Source organism: Girardinichthys multiradiatus, chromosome 13, assembly GCF_021462225.1.
Source record: "Girardinichthys multiradiatus isolate DD_20200921_A chromosome 13, DD_fGirMul_XY1, whole genome shotgun sequence".
NCBI classification, from domain to species: Eukaryota; Metazoa; Chordata; class Actinopteri; order Cyprinodontiformes; family Goodeidae; genus Girardinichthys; species Girardinichthys multiradiatus.
Window position 1 is genome coordinate 19302900 of NC_061806.1, and position 18557 is coordinate 19321456.

Below are 18557 nucleotides of genomic sequence, written 5' to 3' on the forward strand. Positions count from 1 at the left end.
CTATGCATTAGATTATACCCTTCTTTCGTCATACAAAGCCTTCACCAAAAGGTGTAGGAGCAACCTCAGACTCTTAAAAGACTGAATTTCTGTCAAACTGGCATGGGCTGGTAGGAGGATCTCAAGGTATGATAAATCTGAGTCAAAACACCATAGTATTGCAGTAGGTATGTCCTGGTTACTGGTATCAAAGTATACAAAGTCTGAATGATTACAGTTTTAAAACCACTACAGCTTTATGGGGCATAAAGTAATATAGTGCAGCCCCTCCCCCACACTTTGCTGCAAACTGCTGGTCCTTTGTGAAATACAAATTCAAATTCTGGTGTCGGGAAATATTTTGGTAGTGAAATACACAGTTATGGTGTGGAAACAAATGAAGCGCTATCCATCCCTTGTTGTTTTCTCACCAAGAGGTTTAAGTAAATAATGGCTGATCAGCAAAAAACAGCATATCATATCAGGCTCTACTCAAGCAGACAGACTAAATAGATACCCATAAAAGACAAACTCATTTATTATTTGTGTCATCTCTTCCCTCTATTTCGTCTTTCCCAATACCCTTACTGTTTCCTTTTACTGCCCAACATCACAGAAAATCCCTTTCCTCATCTTTAAACTTTGCAGTCATGTTAAGTGCTGTTGCATCACTGCGCCCTTCCCTCCCCCTACTTTTCTCTTTTATACTAATGATCACTTACAGGTAGCCGCGCAGCCATGGAAGACGCAGACAGCGCCATGTGGCGGCTTAGATTATGTCATACAGTGCACATTATTAAGATTGCTGTGCGACTGCCGCTGAAAGGTTTTGGCCAGCTGATATCCCACCGGCTGGGACATTACCGGGCAGGAAATCAGGGTTGTCTTTGCATGAAGTGTGCTAATGGAAAGAAATTTATTGGAGTAAATGGTGTTAATTTAGATTTCTGTGTCAAATAATGACTCAACAGAAGGTTAAACAGAGATGGATTCTCATTATTTCAGATAGATTGATGAGAAACTGTCCAGTAGCCAGCAGCTGAAATAATGGGCTAACTGCTGGTTGGAGGATATTCTTGAAAATGATGTCGATATTGATCTGCTAAGATAACCGTCTTAAAGGTAGCAGTGTAATCCTCTTATTCAGCGGCTATGGTAACGCATAGAGTGACCTACATAAGGTTTGACAGGAGGCAGAGGGTGATGGGCGAGAGGCATGATGGGAAGGGCTTGGCCAAGGGGGATGAGTGCTTATATGAATAGCCAGCCAGAATGATATGTTCACAAATGCAATGTGCCTTAATAAATACATTTTATACTCTTCCTGCATTCAACTGTAAGCTATAAACTTTACACCTCAGGGCTCAAGAACAGAGGCAGCCACGGATGACATCCGAATGTCCAGATTCCTTCTTTGTGATTATCAAGCCTTTGGGAAGAATTGAAAGTGACTGCTGTTCTCAGTGTTGTATACATTATAAATCCCAGGGCAGAGCATGGAAACAAATACCAGTAGACATGTTGTGTAGAGAATCCAAGACGGCATTACCCTTTGGGGAATTTATAAAGTGAGGTCCACTTTAGTTGGCATCCCTGGTGAAGACAAAAGGCTTTAAAATAAATTAATCTTTCTCTGCAGCCGTTCTGCATTGAAAAACCCAACCTCTGATTTGAGCACATCTATTTAATGTCCCATGTTAACAGTTATATCTGGTATTTAAAAGAGTTGATGATGACATGCACACCAACAAGGTCCCCAGGGTTTTTTGGTGGAGAAATAGGCCCACAGCGCCACAGCTCCTCCACCGTGCTTAACAGTGTCTATAAGGTGCTTTTCATATTCATTCTGGCGTATTTGTTGCTATGACGGACAATCCTAATTTTATTTGTCCCCTGCACACCGTTCCAGTTGAAGTCCCAGTAGAGGTGAGCAAACGTCACATGTTTACATTTGTGATGTTAGGAAAAGAAAAGTATTTTCCTAACATCACCGGTTGGTCTTTATGTGGTATCTAATTGATGTTATGGACACTTGGGTACCCTGAGATGCAGACCGTCTCCTCTAGCAGTGGGATTTAGAGATTTGAAGTGGTCTGTGCCTAAAAGAAGTGGAGCTCAGTGACAGGCTATATTTATACCCCAGCAAAACAGAAAGTCATGGTTACTAAAAAGTTCCCAGGTAAACCTAAGAAAATGAAATATAAATTTACCAAAAATGCTTTAATAACATTTATTTAAAGGGGATTTGCCACTCAGAATTTTGTTTAAAAAGTATTTCCAAGTAAGGGATTATTCGCTACTGTATAAAAAATTGTCAAATTAAAAGTAGGGTTTTCCAAACACTTTGGAAATGTTGGATTATGTTACTGAGAGAAAGATGGGTTTATTTTAGAGCTTTTTACATATTTACTGAAGGTATAAATCAATATGATTGCCCATGTACATGTGTGTGTTTTATTAATACCAAACAATGCTTAGTCCAATTGTGAGAACTAAGAGATTGATTTTTCTGGGGGTTTTTTCCTTTAATATTGTGCATATGCATGCACACACGCCAACCTGAGCTAAACAGCAGTGATGCTTTGTACAAAAACAAACTCTCTGATCCTCCCTCATAATCCCTCTTCCATGAGCTGTCCGTCATCTGAACGCCTGGCAACCAGGGGCATTCAGAGGGCTTTCGTTGGCTTCTTCATTCAGCCAATGGCAGCCAGAATTGCAAATGCTGGTTTTTTTTCCTCCCTCTGTCTATCTCTGTCCCAGGAGGAGGTATGAGGATCCAACAGAAGCTATGTTAAGATATGAGGATCTCCAGCAACCGGGCACTGTGGAAAATAAATGAATTAGCTTGTTAAAATTTAATTCCGGTAGATGTTGCATGAAAATTTGTTCCTTCACAAAATATGTTGCATTTATTGCAGGGAAAGCTAATTTCCCCCAAAGTTTGCTTGGGAATTCAGATAGCAAAATGCTTTAGCTGGTGTAGTTAAAAGTAGAAACCGATTACAAAGTTGTTCAGTCATCACTCCTAGCTCTTTGTTCTTTCAAGACACTCTCATGTCTTCCCTCTCATCCTCCTGGGACTTCAGAAGCTTTTCCCTCAACCCAGTCTAATCTTTAAGGATTGTTCCCTCCTCTTCTTCTAGGCTGCCTTTTATGTATTCCTTGCTCTCATTCTCTGAATCTCTCCCTTGACTTGCTGACTGAAAATCTCCTAACTCCTCTGCCCATTTGTATTCACTGCTCAACAATGGGTTGCTGCCCTTCCTTCCTCTTTCTCTGCTAAGGTTTGGTCCTATCTCTTCTTTTCGACCTTTGACTAGTTCATCCTGGCTCCTGCTCTGTGGAGCGGATGATTTGAGGAGGAACTGTTTTGTGGTTTCTGCCTCTATTAACATTCTTCTACAGGATATACTTCACTTCCAATAAGCTTGCCCAATTTGATCTTAATCCTTGTTTTGTAATCAGCCGAACCCCTTACCTTCTTAAGCAGGGGACCTGTTTGTTCAAGCAAAATGAGAAGATGTGGCTATAATTTCAAAAGTAAAATTACAAACAGCCAATATGATCCTTTGTTGAACAATGTACCATCCTTAGTATGCATGTTGACTCCAGAAAACAGCTCATTTGCAACAGTCAAGCGATGCTTTGTAGTTTTGAGTTTTAACACTACAACTTTATTATTTTTTAGGACTGACTGTTTTAAGTCAGTTATATAATGATTATTGTGGCTGCCAATAATTGGCTTGGCAATAAGAGTCCAGTAAACAGAGGTGTCCTTTCTGGTCTACTTCACATAGTTGTGTACATAATTCACACAGCATCACATATAACCTACTATTTTACTATCGTATTGGTGGGAGCATATCCTTGTCCTGGGTAGTGTGTGGTGGCAACAGTGGCAGTGTATCCTTGATATGACACCTCCATGGCCTTGGTTGTTGAGAACGAGTCCACCTCTGAATGACTAAAAAGATTCAAAAGAGTGGCACAGCCAGTTATTAGGTTTGGAGTGTAAATACTTAGTTACTAGTGATGTTTATAAATGTACCCTACCACTTGCTAGCTACATTTGGGATAAGCCTCAGCACCACTCAAGCCAAAACAGAACAGGTTGGGAATTTTCTTACCTTTATGTAATGAAGGTGGGAGAATAATGAGAATGGATTTATAAATAAAAACCTTTTGTCTATCATCCTACCCAAATGCAACAGACAATGATCTCTGGTGGTTTTGTAGCTTGTGATGAACTCCAGTGCTCTTTGGTAAACAGTATTTAGTCTTTGTAATCTGTGGATATATAAACATTGTGTGGCTATGATCTGCAGACTTGGAAAATGTTGGTCTGTAAGGAAAGTCAGGACTTCCATTTATCCATGTAATTTCTAAACATGCTCACTCATGTCAGGGCCGTCAGGCTGCTGCTGCCTATCTCTCTAGCGAAAAGTGGAGTACGCCCCAGACAGATCGTCAGTCCATCATGGGATTTAAGTCAGAACTTGACCATGAAATGCTTCCCCTTGTTGTCAGACTTTACAAAAGTTTGGACACACCTTCTCATTCAAAGAATTGTCTTTATTTTCATGACTATGAATATTTTAGCTTCACACTGAAGGCATCAAAACTATGAATTAACACGTGTGGAATTATATATTGAACAAAAAAGTGTGAAACAACTAAACGCAAACCGGATGGAATAGCATGCCGCTGCAAGATGCTGTGGTAGCCATGCTGGTTCAGTATGCCTTCAATTTTGAATAAATTCCCAACAGTGTCACCAGCAAAGCACCCCCACACCATCACACCTCCTCCTCCATGCTTCACGGTGGGAACCAGGCATGTAGAGTCCATCCGTTCACCTCTTCTGCGCCGCACAAAGACACGGTGGTTGGAACCAAAGATCTCAAACTTGGACTCATCAGACCAAAGCACAGATTTCCACTGATCTTATGTCCATTCCTTGTGTTCTTTAGCCCAAACAAGTCTCTTCTGCTTGTTGCCTGTCCTCAGCAGTGGTTTCCTAGCAGCTATTTTACCATGAAGGCCTGATTCACACAGTCTCCTCCTAACAGTTGTTCTAGAGATGTGTCTGCTGCTAGAACTCTGTGTGGCATTGACCTGTTCTCTAATCTGAGCTGCTGTTAACCTGCGATTTCTGAGGCTGGTGACTCGGATGAACTTATCGTCCGCAGCAGAGGTGACTCTTGGTCTTCCTTTCCTGGGGCGGTCCTCATGTGAGCCAGTTTCTTTGTAGCACTTGATGGTTTTTGCGACTGCACTTGGGGACACTTTCAAAGTTTTCCCAATTGTTCGGACTGACTGACCTTCATTTCTTAAAGTAATGATGGCCACTCGTTTTTCTTTACTTAGCTGCTTTTTTCTTGCCATAATACAAATTCTAGCAGTCTATTCAGTAGGACTATCAGCTGTGTACTGTATACACCTCCTGCACAACACAACTGATGGTCCCAACCCCATTTATAAGGCTTGAAATCCCACTTATTAAACCTGACAGGGCACACCTGTGAAGTGAAAACCATTTCAGGTGACTACATCTTGAAGCTTATCAACAGAATGCCAAGAGTGTGCGGAGCAGTAATCAAAGCAAAAAGTGGCTACTTGGAAGAACCTAGAATATAAGACATATTTTCAGTTGTTTCACACTTTTTTGTTCAATATATAATTCCACATATGTTAATTCATAGTTTTGATGCATTCAGTGTGAAGCTACAATATTCATAGTAATGAAAATAAAGACAACTCTTTGAATGAGAAGGTGTGTGCTGCATCTAATGTTAGTAATTTTTCAAACGTATGCTGCACACTCAGTGAGCACGGCAAAATAAAAAAATATGTTGGAAAATATTTTTAACCTCAAACTCATTAATCTCTGCTTGATGCTCTTGAAGCAGTTACTTCACATCTGAGTTTGCAACTGAAAACAAAAGCCGAGCCTTACTGGAGGAGAAACAAAACCGGACTGCTTTGTCATTACTTCCAGAAAATAGTGCCAGCTGATGATGCAGGCATGCTTGTATAGCTGAGCACAGCCAGCTGCTTGAGATATCTGTTTGATGATAATCCACAGGCAAAATCATTTGTTTGCTGTGTTTGTCTGGTGGGGTTAACGGTTATATCTGAATGTTCATGTAAGTGTATGTCAGGAATACAACACAATGTGTCTCTCTCTGCAGATCTTCGCCGTGTACTGATGAGCAGCCTGTAGGACTGGACTGCACCAACTGTCACAGGTAAACACAGCTTCATCAGTGCTAACATACCGGATGCTTATGGAATAAATGCAAGCAGACATATTATGACAGTTCAGTGGGAAAACTGCTGGCGTTTGAAGTTAAAACATATTAATCCCTGCAACCCCCAATCAGTGGGTAATGATCAAAATTATTTACCATGACAAATCCAAGAATTGCTTTATTGTTGTAGCAAAGTAGAGTGTTTATCATTCAAAGAGTCAATTCTTATGTGCAATATTCCTCTAACGTTTACCCAAGCCTCACTGGCTAATAAATATTTAAGACTGATTGGGGTACAGAGCCATTTTTCATGCAGGCTTCTCTTTTATCAGTCTACATACGAAAAGTAGGTAATAAAACAGTTTAGTCTTGCTTCGAGACTTGATGTTTGTTTGTGTGTGTCTGTGTGGGAATAGCTACATTTGAAATGCATGTACCTGAGCAGGAAATGTGTGCTGTAACATGGAATACTCATGGCCTGCTTGCATCCCTATTTTCCTGCAGATGTAATTTGGTCTGCTGAAGGAGGCCAAAGTGGCAGAGACGTTTTACCAACACATAGCGCCGAAAGAGGGGGAGACAGAAACTGTAATCCTGCGTTTGCATGGCCTGATTAAAACCCTGCGTCCAAAGACTGGGGAGGGGTTGACTGTTAGGGTTAAGGGTGGGCTGGATTAAAGCCGACTAATCTGCTGGATGCACAGCTGTGTCAATGTGGCAGAAGCATGGTGGATTCTGGGAGGGAGGAGCCTGTTTTTGATTCTTCTCACTTTTTTCCTAATTGCTGTGGGATACTCCAAGCCTCAAATTTTAATATGCATATCTGTACTGAATAAACTGATGTAATGACTGCCTTTTGTGTACAATCTGCATTGCAGTTTCTGAGCAAGCAACCAGTGAGAGGACATACTAACTTATAAACCAACATCCATCCATCCATCCAAACAACCGACCAAATAGCCCACTAATCATTGATCTGTCCAACTGGACCAATTGATGAACCAATCAATTGGCCAAACAACAAAATGATCAGCAAACTATCCAACCATGTAACTAACTAGCTAACCAACTAACTACTAACTAAGGAACTGGCTTTATGCCAATAGTTATTGGTAAATAGAGGCATGGTAAACTGATATGCTGAACTGTTTACATTTTTGCCAACTAATTTAGCAATAATTGTGCTGAATGTATATCTGTGTATATGTTCTTTGTAATCTGGGCCATCTGTTTTAACATTAAGGATGTGCTAAATGCTAAAAAGGAGCTTACAACAAAGTAGCAACCTTAACTTAACTGTTTTATGTTCGCTAGCATAGACTAAGTGGCTGTTAACAATTCCCCTTTAAGTGATAAAGTTCTCCTGACCTGATTTGATCAACATTACCATGATAGTCCAGGAAGGTGCCTCAGTCATCCTAGTCACGGCGAGGTTTGCCATTTTCTGTAGTCTCCTGTTCATAAAGGTCTTAGCTTAAAAAAACAGGATTCTGCAAAGGTTTGTCATGGTGAAGAAAGAGCTGAACCAATAAGCAAAGTTATTGATTAACTGCCCAGCTGCTGCTTCTCCACAACAAAGTCAATAGAAGTGGTTCTGGCATCTTATCAGGATGGGGATATACCATTTGGAGGAGACCCTGGGGCAGACACAGAACTCCACAAATGGACTTTATCCCTTCTGGGCTGGGACACATTGGGATCCCCACAGAATAAACTCAGGAGTGTAGCTTGTGAGAGGGATGTCCGGGTTTCCCTGGTGGACCTGTTTTCCTGTGACTTGATTCTGGATGACCAAAAGACAGTGAACGGATGGATTGATAGGAATAAGCTCTCTTGGTAAAATTGGTAGATGCGAGACTAACTTGGCAAACTTTGTCACTAAGCTGCCACCCTTTTTTAGCATTAAGGATGTGCTAATGCTTACTGAGAAGCTAATTATGATTGGCTAGGGCCAGGTACTAATACAGTATCAATGTAAAACAAGGTTTTGAAGTTCCATCCGCAAAATAATGAGGTTTAATACTAGAGAAAGTTCATTCAGAAGGAGTGGAGATATCTTCACCTGCATGGAGAACAGTGTTGCAGAATCCTGTTGCAGTGCGCTGTCAGTCAGCTGTCTGAAGGAAGGCTACAACATTATACTAAATTGACAGAGCACCACCCATCATTCTCACTAACTGTTTTAAAACTACAGCAGCCTGCAGCCTGGCCAAACAGGCAAATGACCTAATTAACCAGCTAAAATGCTTGCGTTACAATAAAGAAATGAAATTAAGAAAAAGATCCAATGGACTGTTCTATGCATCATACAATTTAAATGTTATAGATAACAACAATGTAACTTTATTGTGTCGTAATTTGTTATATTATTTGGGCAGCAGTAGGAATTTTGTGATTAAAGTAAAAGTAATTAGATCATTATAACGAAGTTGTCATTCATTAAAATACACCAATAGGAAAAAATGTTTATCTGGAATAAGCATATGTCATAAAAGCATTCCACAGTGAGTGTCTTGCCCAGAAATATTTAGGATCAGGGGTTGGAGCAGCTTAAAGCATAGCCCGTAAACTGTATGTAATTCTGTCAGCATGTCATATTTCATAAATTAAAAACGTGCTTAGTAGAAAACATTATTTTTATGGAAGTGGATAACCACTAACAGAATATATTTGGGACACAGTTTTTGCACTTGGAAGTAGCAAGCCCTAACTCTGAGTATGAATGAAAGAAAACGAGGAAAGGAGTAGGAATGTAGGGTCATCCCCCCTTCAGTTACACTTATGTAAGGTTACTTACATAATGACAAATTCAATGCAGGTGTGTGTGTGTGTTTGTGCGTGCCTAAGTCAATACGAGAAGGGTAACTTGACTTCGGTTAGGGTGGGGGATCCAAGAGGAAGGGTACTCAACCAATCGCAGCAGGAGAGGATTGTGGGATTATTAGTGTATGTGTGTTTCTGTGTGTGATCTACAAAAAAAGGAGGTGGAGTTGAGTGTGAGAAGGTATTAAAGTCAGAGTAGAGGTAGCGGGCTGACAAACACTGAACTAGTCATCATGCCTTTTCCTCGTTGCTCTCCTCTTTTGTCTATGGATGAAAATAATCCAATTTGATTTTTACTTGTTTTGTCTCATTTTTTTTATCCTCTATCCATAATCACCCTTTTTTCCCCTATATTCTTTCTCCTATTTTTTCAGATTTTTTTAGTGCCTCAGCAGTGCACTGGTGGTTTACCAGTGGTTTGCCTTCACATACTTGTGGCAGTTGCAGAAAAGAAGAAAGTAGGAGGACCTGGCTATGGTCACAACTATGGACGATCCCTGTCAGAATGGGGTACAGGAGGAGCGGATGCCCTCAGGACAACCTGCAGCAGAGAGGCCCACAGCTGTGCAGTCCTCTCAGGGAGCAGAGATGTCTGGAGGTGAGGAAAGGGGGAGGAGAAGGTGGGCTGGTACATTCACTATGATGATATGGTCTTTGTTTGTAGGGGCTGGAAAGGATCAAAAAGGGTTCATTTTAAATATGTGCAGATCTAAAGCAGTAATACTTGGAAGGCAACACAAACAAAGGGGCAGAAAATGTATCTGATGATTACCGTTGCTTTGCTCAGCAACCTATCCCCACAGCTATGTGAGATAAAGGCCTAAGTGTTACATAGATAAAGTTGTGCTATTTTTTTCAGTAAACACAAAGTAACGTATGTTATTTGGTTTGATTCTGATTCTGTGGTTGATACTACTCAAAAAGTAAAAGATGCATGGAGCCTAAATGTATGTTTCAGGATGTAATTGCATTTATTTAAGATAGGAAAGCAAAAAAAAAAAAAAAAAATCAGGTTGAAAAAAACAGACTGAAAAAAGAATAACGTGGATTTTATGTCCCTATTATGTCCCGCTTTCTAGTGGACACCTAGGTTTGGGGTCAGTGCTGACTAATATTTGGAACTGTTCATGACTGCATTCACCTCAGCAAAAAAACAGTCAGAAGAACAGTTGAAACTGTGGGGAACCCTTTTTGAACCCTTCCAGCTCAGATCATGATGCTGCAACCACTATGTCTTACTCTGGATTTGATCTTCCTTTAATCATTTTTCAGTTCTGTTTTTGAGTCAAAGATACATTTCGAATTGGTGGCAACTTTGAATAAGCAAAGATACAGTTGAACTGTATTTTGCTGACATTAAATCAAAAGCTGCTTCAACAACGTATTAATTTAATAGTGTGGACACTTAAAATCGGTTATTACCTTATTTTGTTTATATGGTTCTTGTCCTACCAGATTTGCTTGTTTTTCATTGAAATCTACAGGATATATGTCACATTAAAGGTGCAAAACGTTTTGAAATGATTAATCCTTCTCTGATTTCTTTACATCATAAAAACCTGGTATTTTCACAAGGGTGTGAAGACTTTTGAGAGGAACTCCTTGGGGTGTTCTCATTGGGCTAGCTTAGCTTTAGCCTTAATAGTTCCCCATTTCAATTAGAGCTACTTCACTTCTCAAGTTCGTACTTGTACTCGTCGTACTTCCGCTTTATCCGGGACCGGGTCGCGGGGGCAGCAGACTCAGCAGAGACACCCAGATGTCCCTCTCTCCAGACACCTCCTCCAGCTCCTCCGGGGGGACCCCAAGGCGTTCCCAGGCCAGCCGAGAGACATAGTCCCTCCAGCGTGTCCTGTGCCGTCCCCTGGGCCTCCTCCCAGTGGGACGTGCCTGGAACACCTCCCGAGGAAGGCTTCCAGGAGGCATCTGATATAGATGCCCGAGCCACCTCAACTGGCTCCTCTCGATGTGGAGGAGCAGCGGCTCTACTCTGAGCCCCTCCCGGAAGGCCGAGCTCCTCACCCTATCTCTAAGGGAGTGCCTGGCAACCCTACAGAGGAAGCTCATTTCAGGCACTTGTATTCAGGATCTCGTTCTTTCGGTCATGACCCAAAGTTCATGGCCATAGGTGAGAATAGGAACGTAGGCCGACCGGTAAATCGAGAGCTTCGCTTTTCGGCTCAGCTCTTTCTTCCCCACAACGGACCGGCACAGTGACCCCATTACTGCAGCAGTCGCACCGATCGTCTGTCAATCTCCTTCTCCATTTACCCCCACTCGTGAACAAGACCCCGAGATACATGAACTCCTCCACTTGGGGCAGTAACTCCCCTCCAACCTGAAGAGGGCAAGCCACCCTTTTCCGGTCGAGAACCGTGGCCTTGGACTTGGAAGCTTCAAGACACCCTCATGAGGACTAAACAAACGAGGCACATGACGTCGCCCCGGTACAGCGGAGCTGGGGTCCCACCCTGGAGCCAGGCCTGGTGTCGGGACCCGTCACAGAGCACCTGGTGGCTGGGTTGCTCCTCACAGGACCCGGCCGGGCCAAGCCCGAAGGGGAGGCGCGAGACCATCCCCAAGTGGGCCCACTACCTGCAGGGGGAACCGTGAGGGACCGGTGCAAACAGGATTGGGGGGCAGACGAAGGGAAGGTGGAGACCATGGCGGTCCGATCCCCGGACTTAGGCTGGCTCTAGGGACGTGGAATGTCACCTCACTGGGGGGGAAGGAGCCTGAGCTTGTGCAGGAGGTCGAGAGATATCGACTAGAAATAGTCTGGCTCACCTCCACGCACAGCGTGGACTCTGGAACCCATCTCCTCGAGAGGGGCTGGACTCTCTTCTACTCTGGAGTGGCCCACGGGGAGAGGCGGTGGGCTGGTGTAGGTTTGCTTGTTGCCCCCCAGCTCAGCCGTCTCGTGCTGGGGTTTACCCCAGTGGACGAGAGAGTCGCATCCCTGCACCTTCGGGTTGGGGATAGGTCTCTGACTGTCTTTTCGGCCTACGGGCCAGGCAGTAGTGCGGGGTACCCGGCCTTCTTGGCGTCCCTGTCGGGGGTGCTGGATAGTGCCCCTCCTGGGGACTCCATTATTCTGCTGGGGGACTTCAACGCCCACGTGGGAAACGACAGTGACACCTTGAGAGGCGTGATTGGGAGGAATGGCCTCCCCGATCTGAATCCGAGTGGTGTTTCGTTATTCGACTTTTGTGCTAGTCATGGATTGTCAATAATGAACACCATGTTCAAGCATAAGGGTGTCCATCAGTGCACTTGGCACCAGGACACCCTGGGCAGGAGGTCGATGATCGACTTTGTTGTCGTATCATCAGACCTTCGGCCGCATGTTTTGGACACTTGGGTGAAGAGAGGGGCTGAGCTGTCCACTGATCACAACCTGGTGGTGAGTTGGATCCGCTGGAAGAGGAGAAAGCCGGACAGACTTGGCAGGCCCAAGCGTATAGTGAGGGTCGGCTGGGAACAACTGGCGGACCCCTTGGCCAGGGATGTATTCAACTCTCACCTGCGGGAGAGCTTTGACCAGATTCCGGGGGATGTTGGAGACATAGAGTCCGAGTGGACCATGTTCTTCGAGGGTCTCCTCAATCCTGCCTTCACGCATTCCCTGGTGGAAACAGAGGCTGGGGACTCGGGGTTGGACTCTTTCATCACCCAGGCTGAAGTCACAGAGGTGGTTAAAAAGCTCCGTGGTGGCAGGGCTTTGGGGGTGGATGAGATCCGCCCTGAGTACCTCAAGTCTCTGAATGTTGTAGGGCTGTCATGGTTGACACGCCTCATCAACATTGCGTGGCGGTGGCGGACAGTGCCTCTGGACTGGCAGACTGGGGTGGTGGTCCCCTTCATTAGAAGGGCGACCGGAGAGTGTGTTCCAACTACAGGGGGATCACACTTCTCAGCCTCCCTGGTAAGGCCTACGCCAAGGTATTGGAGAGGAGAGTCCGGCTGATAGTCGAACCGCGGCTTCAGGAGGAGCAGTGTGGTTTTCGTCCCGGCCATGTAACACTGGACCAGCTCTATGCCCTCTACAGGGTGCACGAGGGTTCATGGGAGTTTGCCCAACCAGTCCACATGTGTTTTGTGGACCTGGAGAAAGCATTTGACTGTGTCCCTCGTGATGCCCTGTGGGGGGTGCACCAGGAGTATGGAATCGGGGGCCCTTTATTAGGGGCCATCCAGTCTCTGTACAAGCGGAGCAGGAGTTTGGTCCGCATTGCCGGCACTAAGTCGGACCTGTTCCCGGTGCATGTTGGACTCCGGCAGGGCTGCCCTTTGTCACCGGTCCTGTTCATAACTTTTATGGACAGAATTTCTAGGCGCAGCCAAGGATCGGAGGGGGTCTGGTTTCGGGACCAGTGGATTTCGTCTCTTCTTTTGTGGATGATGTGGTCCTGTTGGCCCCCCTCTAATCAAGACCTACGGCATGCGCTGTGGCGGTTCGCAACCGACTGTGAAGCGGCTGGGATGAAGATCAGCTCCTCCATTTCTCAAGCTATACTACTACAAAAATACATTAAAATATGTTAGTGATAGATTATTTGTCAAGGCACTTCTCTTAAATATATCTAGCTCTCTCCTGTTAACAATGCAATTAAATATTGTGACAGGAATACAGGTTGACGAGTCTTTTCTTGTGTGATTTGTCTTACATCCTTAAGAAATCGATGCAGGATTCTTCAGCTGACAGTCTCTGCATTAGTATTCAGTGCTCACCGTATGTGTAGAAAAGGATTATTTGAAGCACACAAAGAAAATTGTTTATAATGTGGATAAATGCATCTGCTGGGAATCTGTTGTGGCAAATGACCCATTTCAGACTTGGAACTCACCTTTCACAGCCTTTTGCAGCTATGGCTTAGATTTCAAGGGAATATAAAGGCTTAAGCATGAAGCTTTTTCCTAGTTTTGCTTCATCATTGGACAAAACAGATTTGTGAGTTCTCATCAGGATGGGTTGTGGACTCATGCTGCGAACTGAGCAAACATTCCTGTGGTCCAGGACGTCACAACACTTATCTCAGTGAGTGGGTAAAGGTCAACACAGAGAGCAGTAAACCCCATAAACATGTGAATACATAGCCAGATGCTTCCAGATGTGCTCCAGTTCAGGTTTTTAGTTTCTCCTCTGATGCTTCTGGTTTCACAGTTTCCAATTTAAATGCTAAAGTATTGTGTTTTGCTCCAACTTTGTTTTATTTGTCTCTCTTTTATAACAAATAGAATGTCTAACTTACTGACTATGATTTATGGAGAGTTGTGACTGACTGTAGGAGATGATATCAAGGTGTAGTTTGTGGTTTTGTGTGTGTGGCTGTTTCTGCAACTACAGTTCTGCTCTGAAAGACTGTGTGTGGTCCCCACGGAAACCTACTACATTGTTCATACACTGGAGCTAAACTGGATTGTAGATTGGCGCTTCTTTTTCATTTTTCAGTACAAGTATATTTCTTTGCCTAACAGTCTGCAGTGCAGTTTTAACATCCCTGGCGTATTTGCCATTCATAAATATTTAAGGTTTGTTTTGGCACAGAGCTTGCTGTTGATGTAGTCTGACTGGGCTTTGTGATTAGTGGTTGTCTTTTGTTTTCTGTTTTGTCTTTTCTCGTATGCAGTAAGATGCCTTCAATGTTTGTTGCTAGTCGTGTGACCTTCAAAAACGTAAACGTAAAGAAAATCCGACAATGTGTAAAAATGTAACAAACAAATATGTCAAAAATTTTGGTTTGATGCTTCTTTTAATTCTGCAGTTCAAACTTGTAGCTTAAGTCCATGTCCATGATTGGGGTGAAAAGGGTAATAGTGGGTTAGCAGAGCAAAATCCAGAGGAATGTATCATAAGTTAAAAGACTAAAAATGCTGACTGAGCATAATTATTACCCACACAAGCGCATAATGACACACTGACACAGGCTTTTAAACAGTGACACACATTTTCAGGGCTCTAAGTGGGTTAAATTGGCTTGCGTTGGCTTTGAGACCCTGGCATTACCGCCTCATACACAATCCACACCTTTCCTTCTATCTGTTTGTGTTGACAGATTTGAAACCGCTAAGATTGTTTTTTGTTTTGTTTCTCTGACAGTGTTTGAATCTCAGCAGCTTTTATGCTTCAGCATGCATAAACTGTAGGTTCTTGCGGCAATGAGTTCTGAAGCTCTAAACTGTGAGCAATACGGGTTTTGAAATGTGGTGCATAGAAAATGTGTGAAGCAGAGATTTAGGTATTTTTGCTCGACTGGTCCTGTTACAGTATGTTTTTGCCAGATGTTCCTTCAGCAATGTGTAGTCTGTCTATAGTTTAACTGAATTTTACAATATCGTCTCTTATCCATTTTTTTGCCTAAATTGTTTTATCTTTTCAGCCATGCAGCAGGTGGAGGATAATGTGAGCGAGGGTCCCACTTCTGCTGGTGTGAAAAACATCGACTTGCTTTTTCTCCGCGGCATCATGGAAAGTCCAATTGTACGCTCCCATCCTCAGGTAGCATACACGCAAATTAAGCTCGGGGGTTAGAAACTGTGAGTGGACTAACCTGCAGTCAACTCGAAGACCCCCTCTGCACCCTTTGCTTGCTCTGGCTGAGGTGCTTAAGTACAGTAAGGCTTTGACAAAGATATGCTGCAGAAGAACTGATGCGTATGCACTTCCAGTAAGAAAAGGACGCAGCTTTGCACTGCTATGGCTTGTTTTACTGACTATGCATGCATTGTACTACTTTTTTAAAATACAAATTATTTGCTTTAACACATTTTCACTGCAGTGTGAATCTGTTGCATGGTAAGTTTGTTTTGAGCACTGATGTGCAGTAGTTCCTACTAGAAAAGCTGCAATTTTCCACCTTGCACCTGTTCCCTACAGTGCTGAAATGTGTAAAAACAACATTACCGTGTTTATTGTAACACGAGGCTAAACAGCAAAACGTTGCCTCGTAGCAGTACATAATTTACCCTCATGCTGGCAACATAAAACATGCACAACAAACATTGATTAGAAGTATTTCCCCTTTCTCCACATATGTGAGAAGCACCTGCCCTCCCTGAGTTTTTTTGTTTCCTCAAGGCTCAGGAGCAGCAGGAGGATGTGAAGCTGGAAGCGGTGCAGGACAACAACATGGAGCTGGTGACAGAGATCCTGGGCGACATCAGTAACCTCAAGGTGAAAGATGACAGCACGACTGAACTGTCCAGGATCCTCAAGGAGCCACATTTCCAGGTGAGACGGAGTAAACACAAACATGGTCAGGAAGGATGAAAAACAGGAAAATAATGTTAGGAGCTATTATAATCCCCCATACCCAGAACATTCTGGATGCAGTGATGGAGCTCTTTTAGAGTGAATGTGTAGATTCATAAATTACAAATGTGTAAAATGAATAGGTTGTCTTGCATTGAATGGGGAACTGAGTGCACTGTTTTCATATTTTATCTTTTGTTATTTGATGTTTGGGCCCTGTTCTTACACTAACCTCCATTCCTGGACCTATGAACAGCTTTACACAAGCTGGACCAATGGGAGTTTGTATTCTGATCCCCAGCATGGCCTCTAAACCAATCAGAGATTTCCGAGCTGTTTGTTGGAAGTTAAGACCCTGTTGACCTAATGAGGAAGAGAGGATAGGAAATGCTTGGTTGATAGAAAAGGGAAACAGATATTACATCACACACTGAGCATGTGGCAGTTTGAAGAATATGTGAGTTTCTGGGTGAGCAGTTGTTGATCATCTGAGTAGAATATTTTAGGGACAAGTGACAGTAATTTCAGGACTGAAGGGAAGCTGTTTATGGATGATGAGTGAAACAAAAATTAAGTGATGAGATTCAGAGGGTAATCCAAATTTTTGATCCATTAGTTAATGGGTTAGGATTATTTTTTAAATTCACATGTAAAATTTACATCTCAGAATTTTGTTTGGTCCAGAAATACCACATGGATGCTTTTTTGCAGGATTAAATAGTCTCTCTGTTGACGTGAAGCAGTAATACATGTTAAAGAGCAGAAATTACCAGAAACATTAGAAGAGCAAAACGTTGTAGAAATTAGTCTGTTGACAAGGTACAGCTCAAGCATACCTAATAGCAGAAGCTGATGAGCTCACCTAGGGACACACTGCATAAATTTTACATTCATCACAGATTATAAAAAGACTAAGTGTTAACTCTAACAGACTGGTTTATGTTTCACAACTGAAAGGCTGGGGATCACACACTTAACATCTGGACCTGCTGAGGGGTCACAAACTACAGGTTTTCTAGCTGAGCTCATCAAACTCTCGCGAGGACCACAGTTTGAAGGAACAAACATACCATTAGATGGCCATAGTAGAGGATATTCTCAGAATTTAGACGTGTTAGATTTCTATAATCCTCCCCCTTAAAATTCATGTGATGCAATTTAAAATATGTTAAATTTAATCCACAATCTGTCAATTGTGATGTCACCAAGCAATAACTGATTTTCTCAACATAGGAGTTACATCCACCTAAACAAGATTCAATCTTGTTTCTGTTGTTTACATGTAACATGATGGATGAAGGAGAATGATTTAAGCCACGGTGTTTTTTTAATTCTTTACACAGTTGACAGCTGATGATGAATTAAGTAAACAGAAGGATTTTGTTTTTAAAGCAAGATTGACTAGTATAACGAGGCATGTGACGTCGCCCGGTACGGCAGAGCCAGGCCTGGGGTCGGGGCTCATTGGTGAGCACCTGGTTGCCGGGTTGCTCCATGTGGGACCCAGCTGGGCTAAGCCCGATCGAGAGACGTGAGGCCATCCCCCCAACTGCAGGGGGAACCATGAGGGACCAGTGCAAAGAGGGTCGGGCAGTGGATGACAGAAGAGACCTCGACAACCGGATCTCCGGATGCTTAAACTGGCTCTAGGGATGTGTCGATGCGGGATGTCGAGAGATATTGGCTTGAAATAATCAGGCTCACCTACACGCGCAGCATGGGCTGTGGAACCCAGCTCCTCAAGAGAGTTTGGACTGTCTTCTTGTGTTTCAACTACAGGGGGATAACACTCCTTAGCCTCCCTGGTATGACCCTCTTGGGAGGAGTACAGAGTTGGAGGCTAAGTCGGAGCACTAAGTCAGGCCTGTTCCCAGTGCATGTTGGACTCCGGCATGGCTGCCTTTTGTCACCGATCCTGTTCGTAACTTTCATGGACAGAATTTTTAGGCACAGCCAAGGGCCAGAGGGGGTCTGATTTGGGGACCAGTGGATTTCGTCTCTTCATTTTGCAGATGACGTGGTCCTGCTGGCTCCCTCTAGCCAAGATCTAGACCCATAAACTTTGGGTCGTGACGGAAAGAACGAGATCCCTCTAGTAAGTCTGCTGCCCCTGTGACCCGTTCCAGATGAAGCGGGAGACGACGAGTACGAGCATTTTAAAAAAAATGTATTTAAAACCTTTAAACAGCTAGGTCTCACTAAGATCAATGATCCCTTTTGCAAGGGAGACCTGGAAAATATACATTTCC

At 43.4% G+C, this 18557-nt stretch overlaps 1 protein-coding gene across 4 annotated transcripts in view; it reads left to right on the forward strand.

Annotated features, from left to right (window-relative positions):
- The window catches only part of pals2b (protein associated with LIN7 2, MAGUK p55 family member b), a 32611-nt gene that overhangs the window by 4388 nt on the left and 9666 nt on the right, over window positions 1-18557 (forward strand). The window contains exons 2-5 of one of the 4 annotated variants that reach the window (XM_047383699.1): window positions 6174-6230; window positions 9431-9654; window positions 15437-15555; window positions 16135-16287. In XM_047383699.1, the coding sequence (XP_047239655.1) occupies window positions 9531-9654; window positions 15437-15555; window positions 16135-16287 (396 nt within the window). In that variant the 5' untranslated portion in view covers window positions 6174-6230; window positions 9431-9530. The remainder of the gene's footprint in view (window positions 1-6173; window positions 6231-9430; window positions 9655-15436; window positions 15556-16134; window positions 16288-18557) is intronic. The other 3 variants (XM_047383700.1, XM_047383701.1, XM_047383702.1) reach the window with 3 other exon arrangements.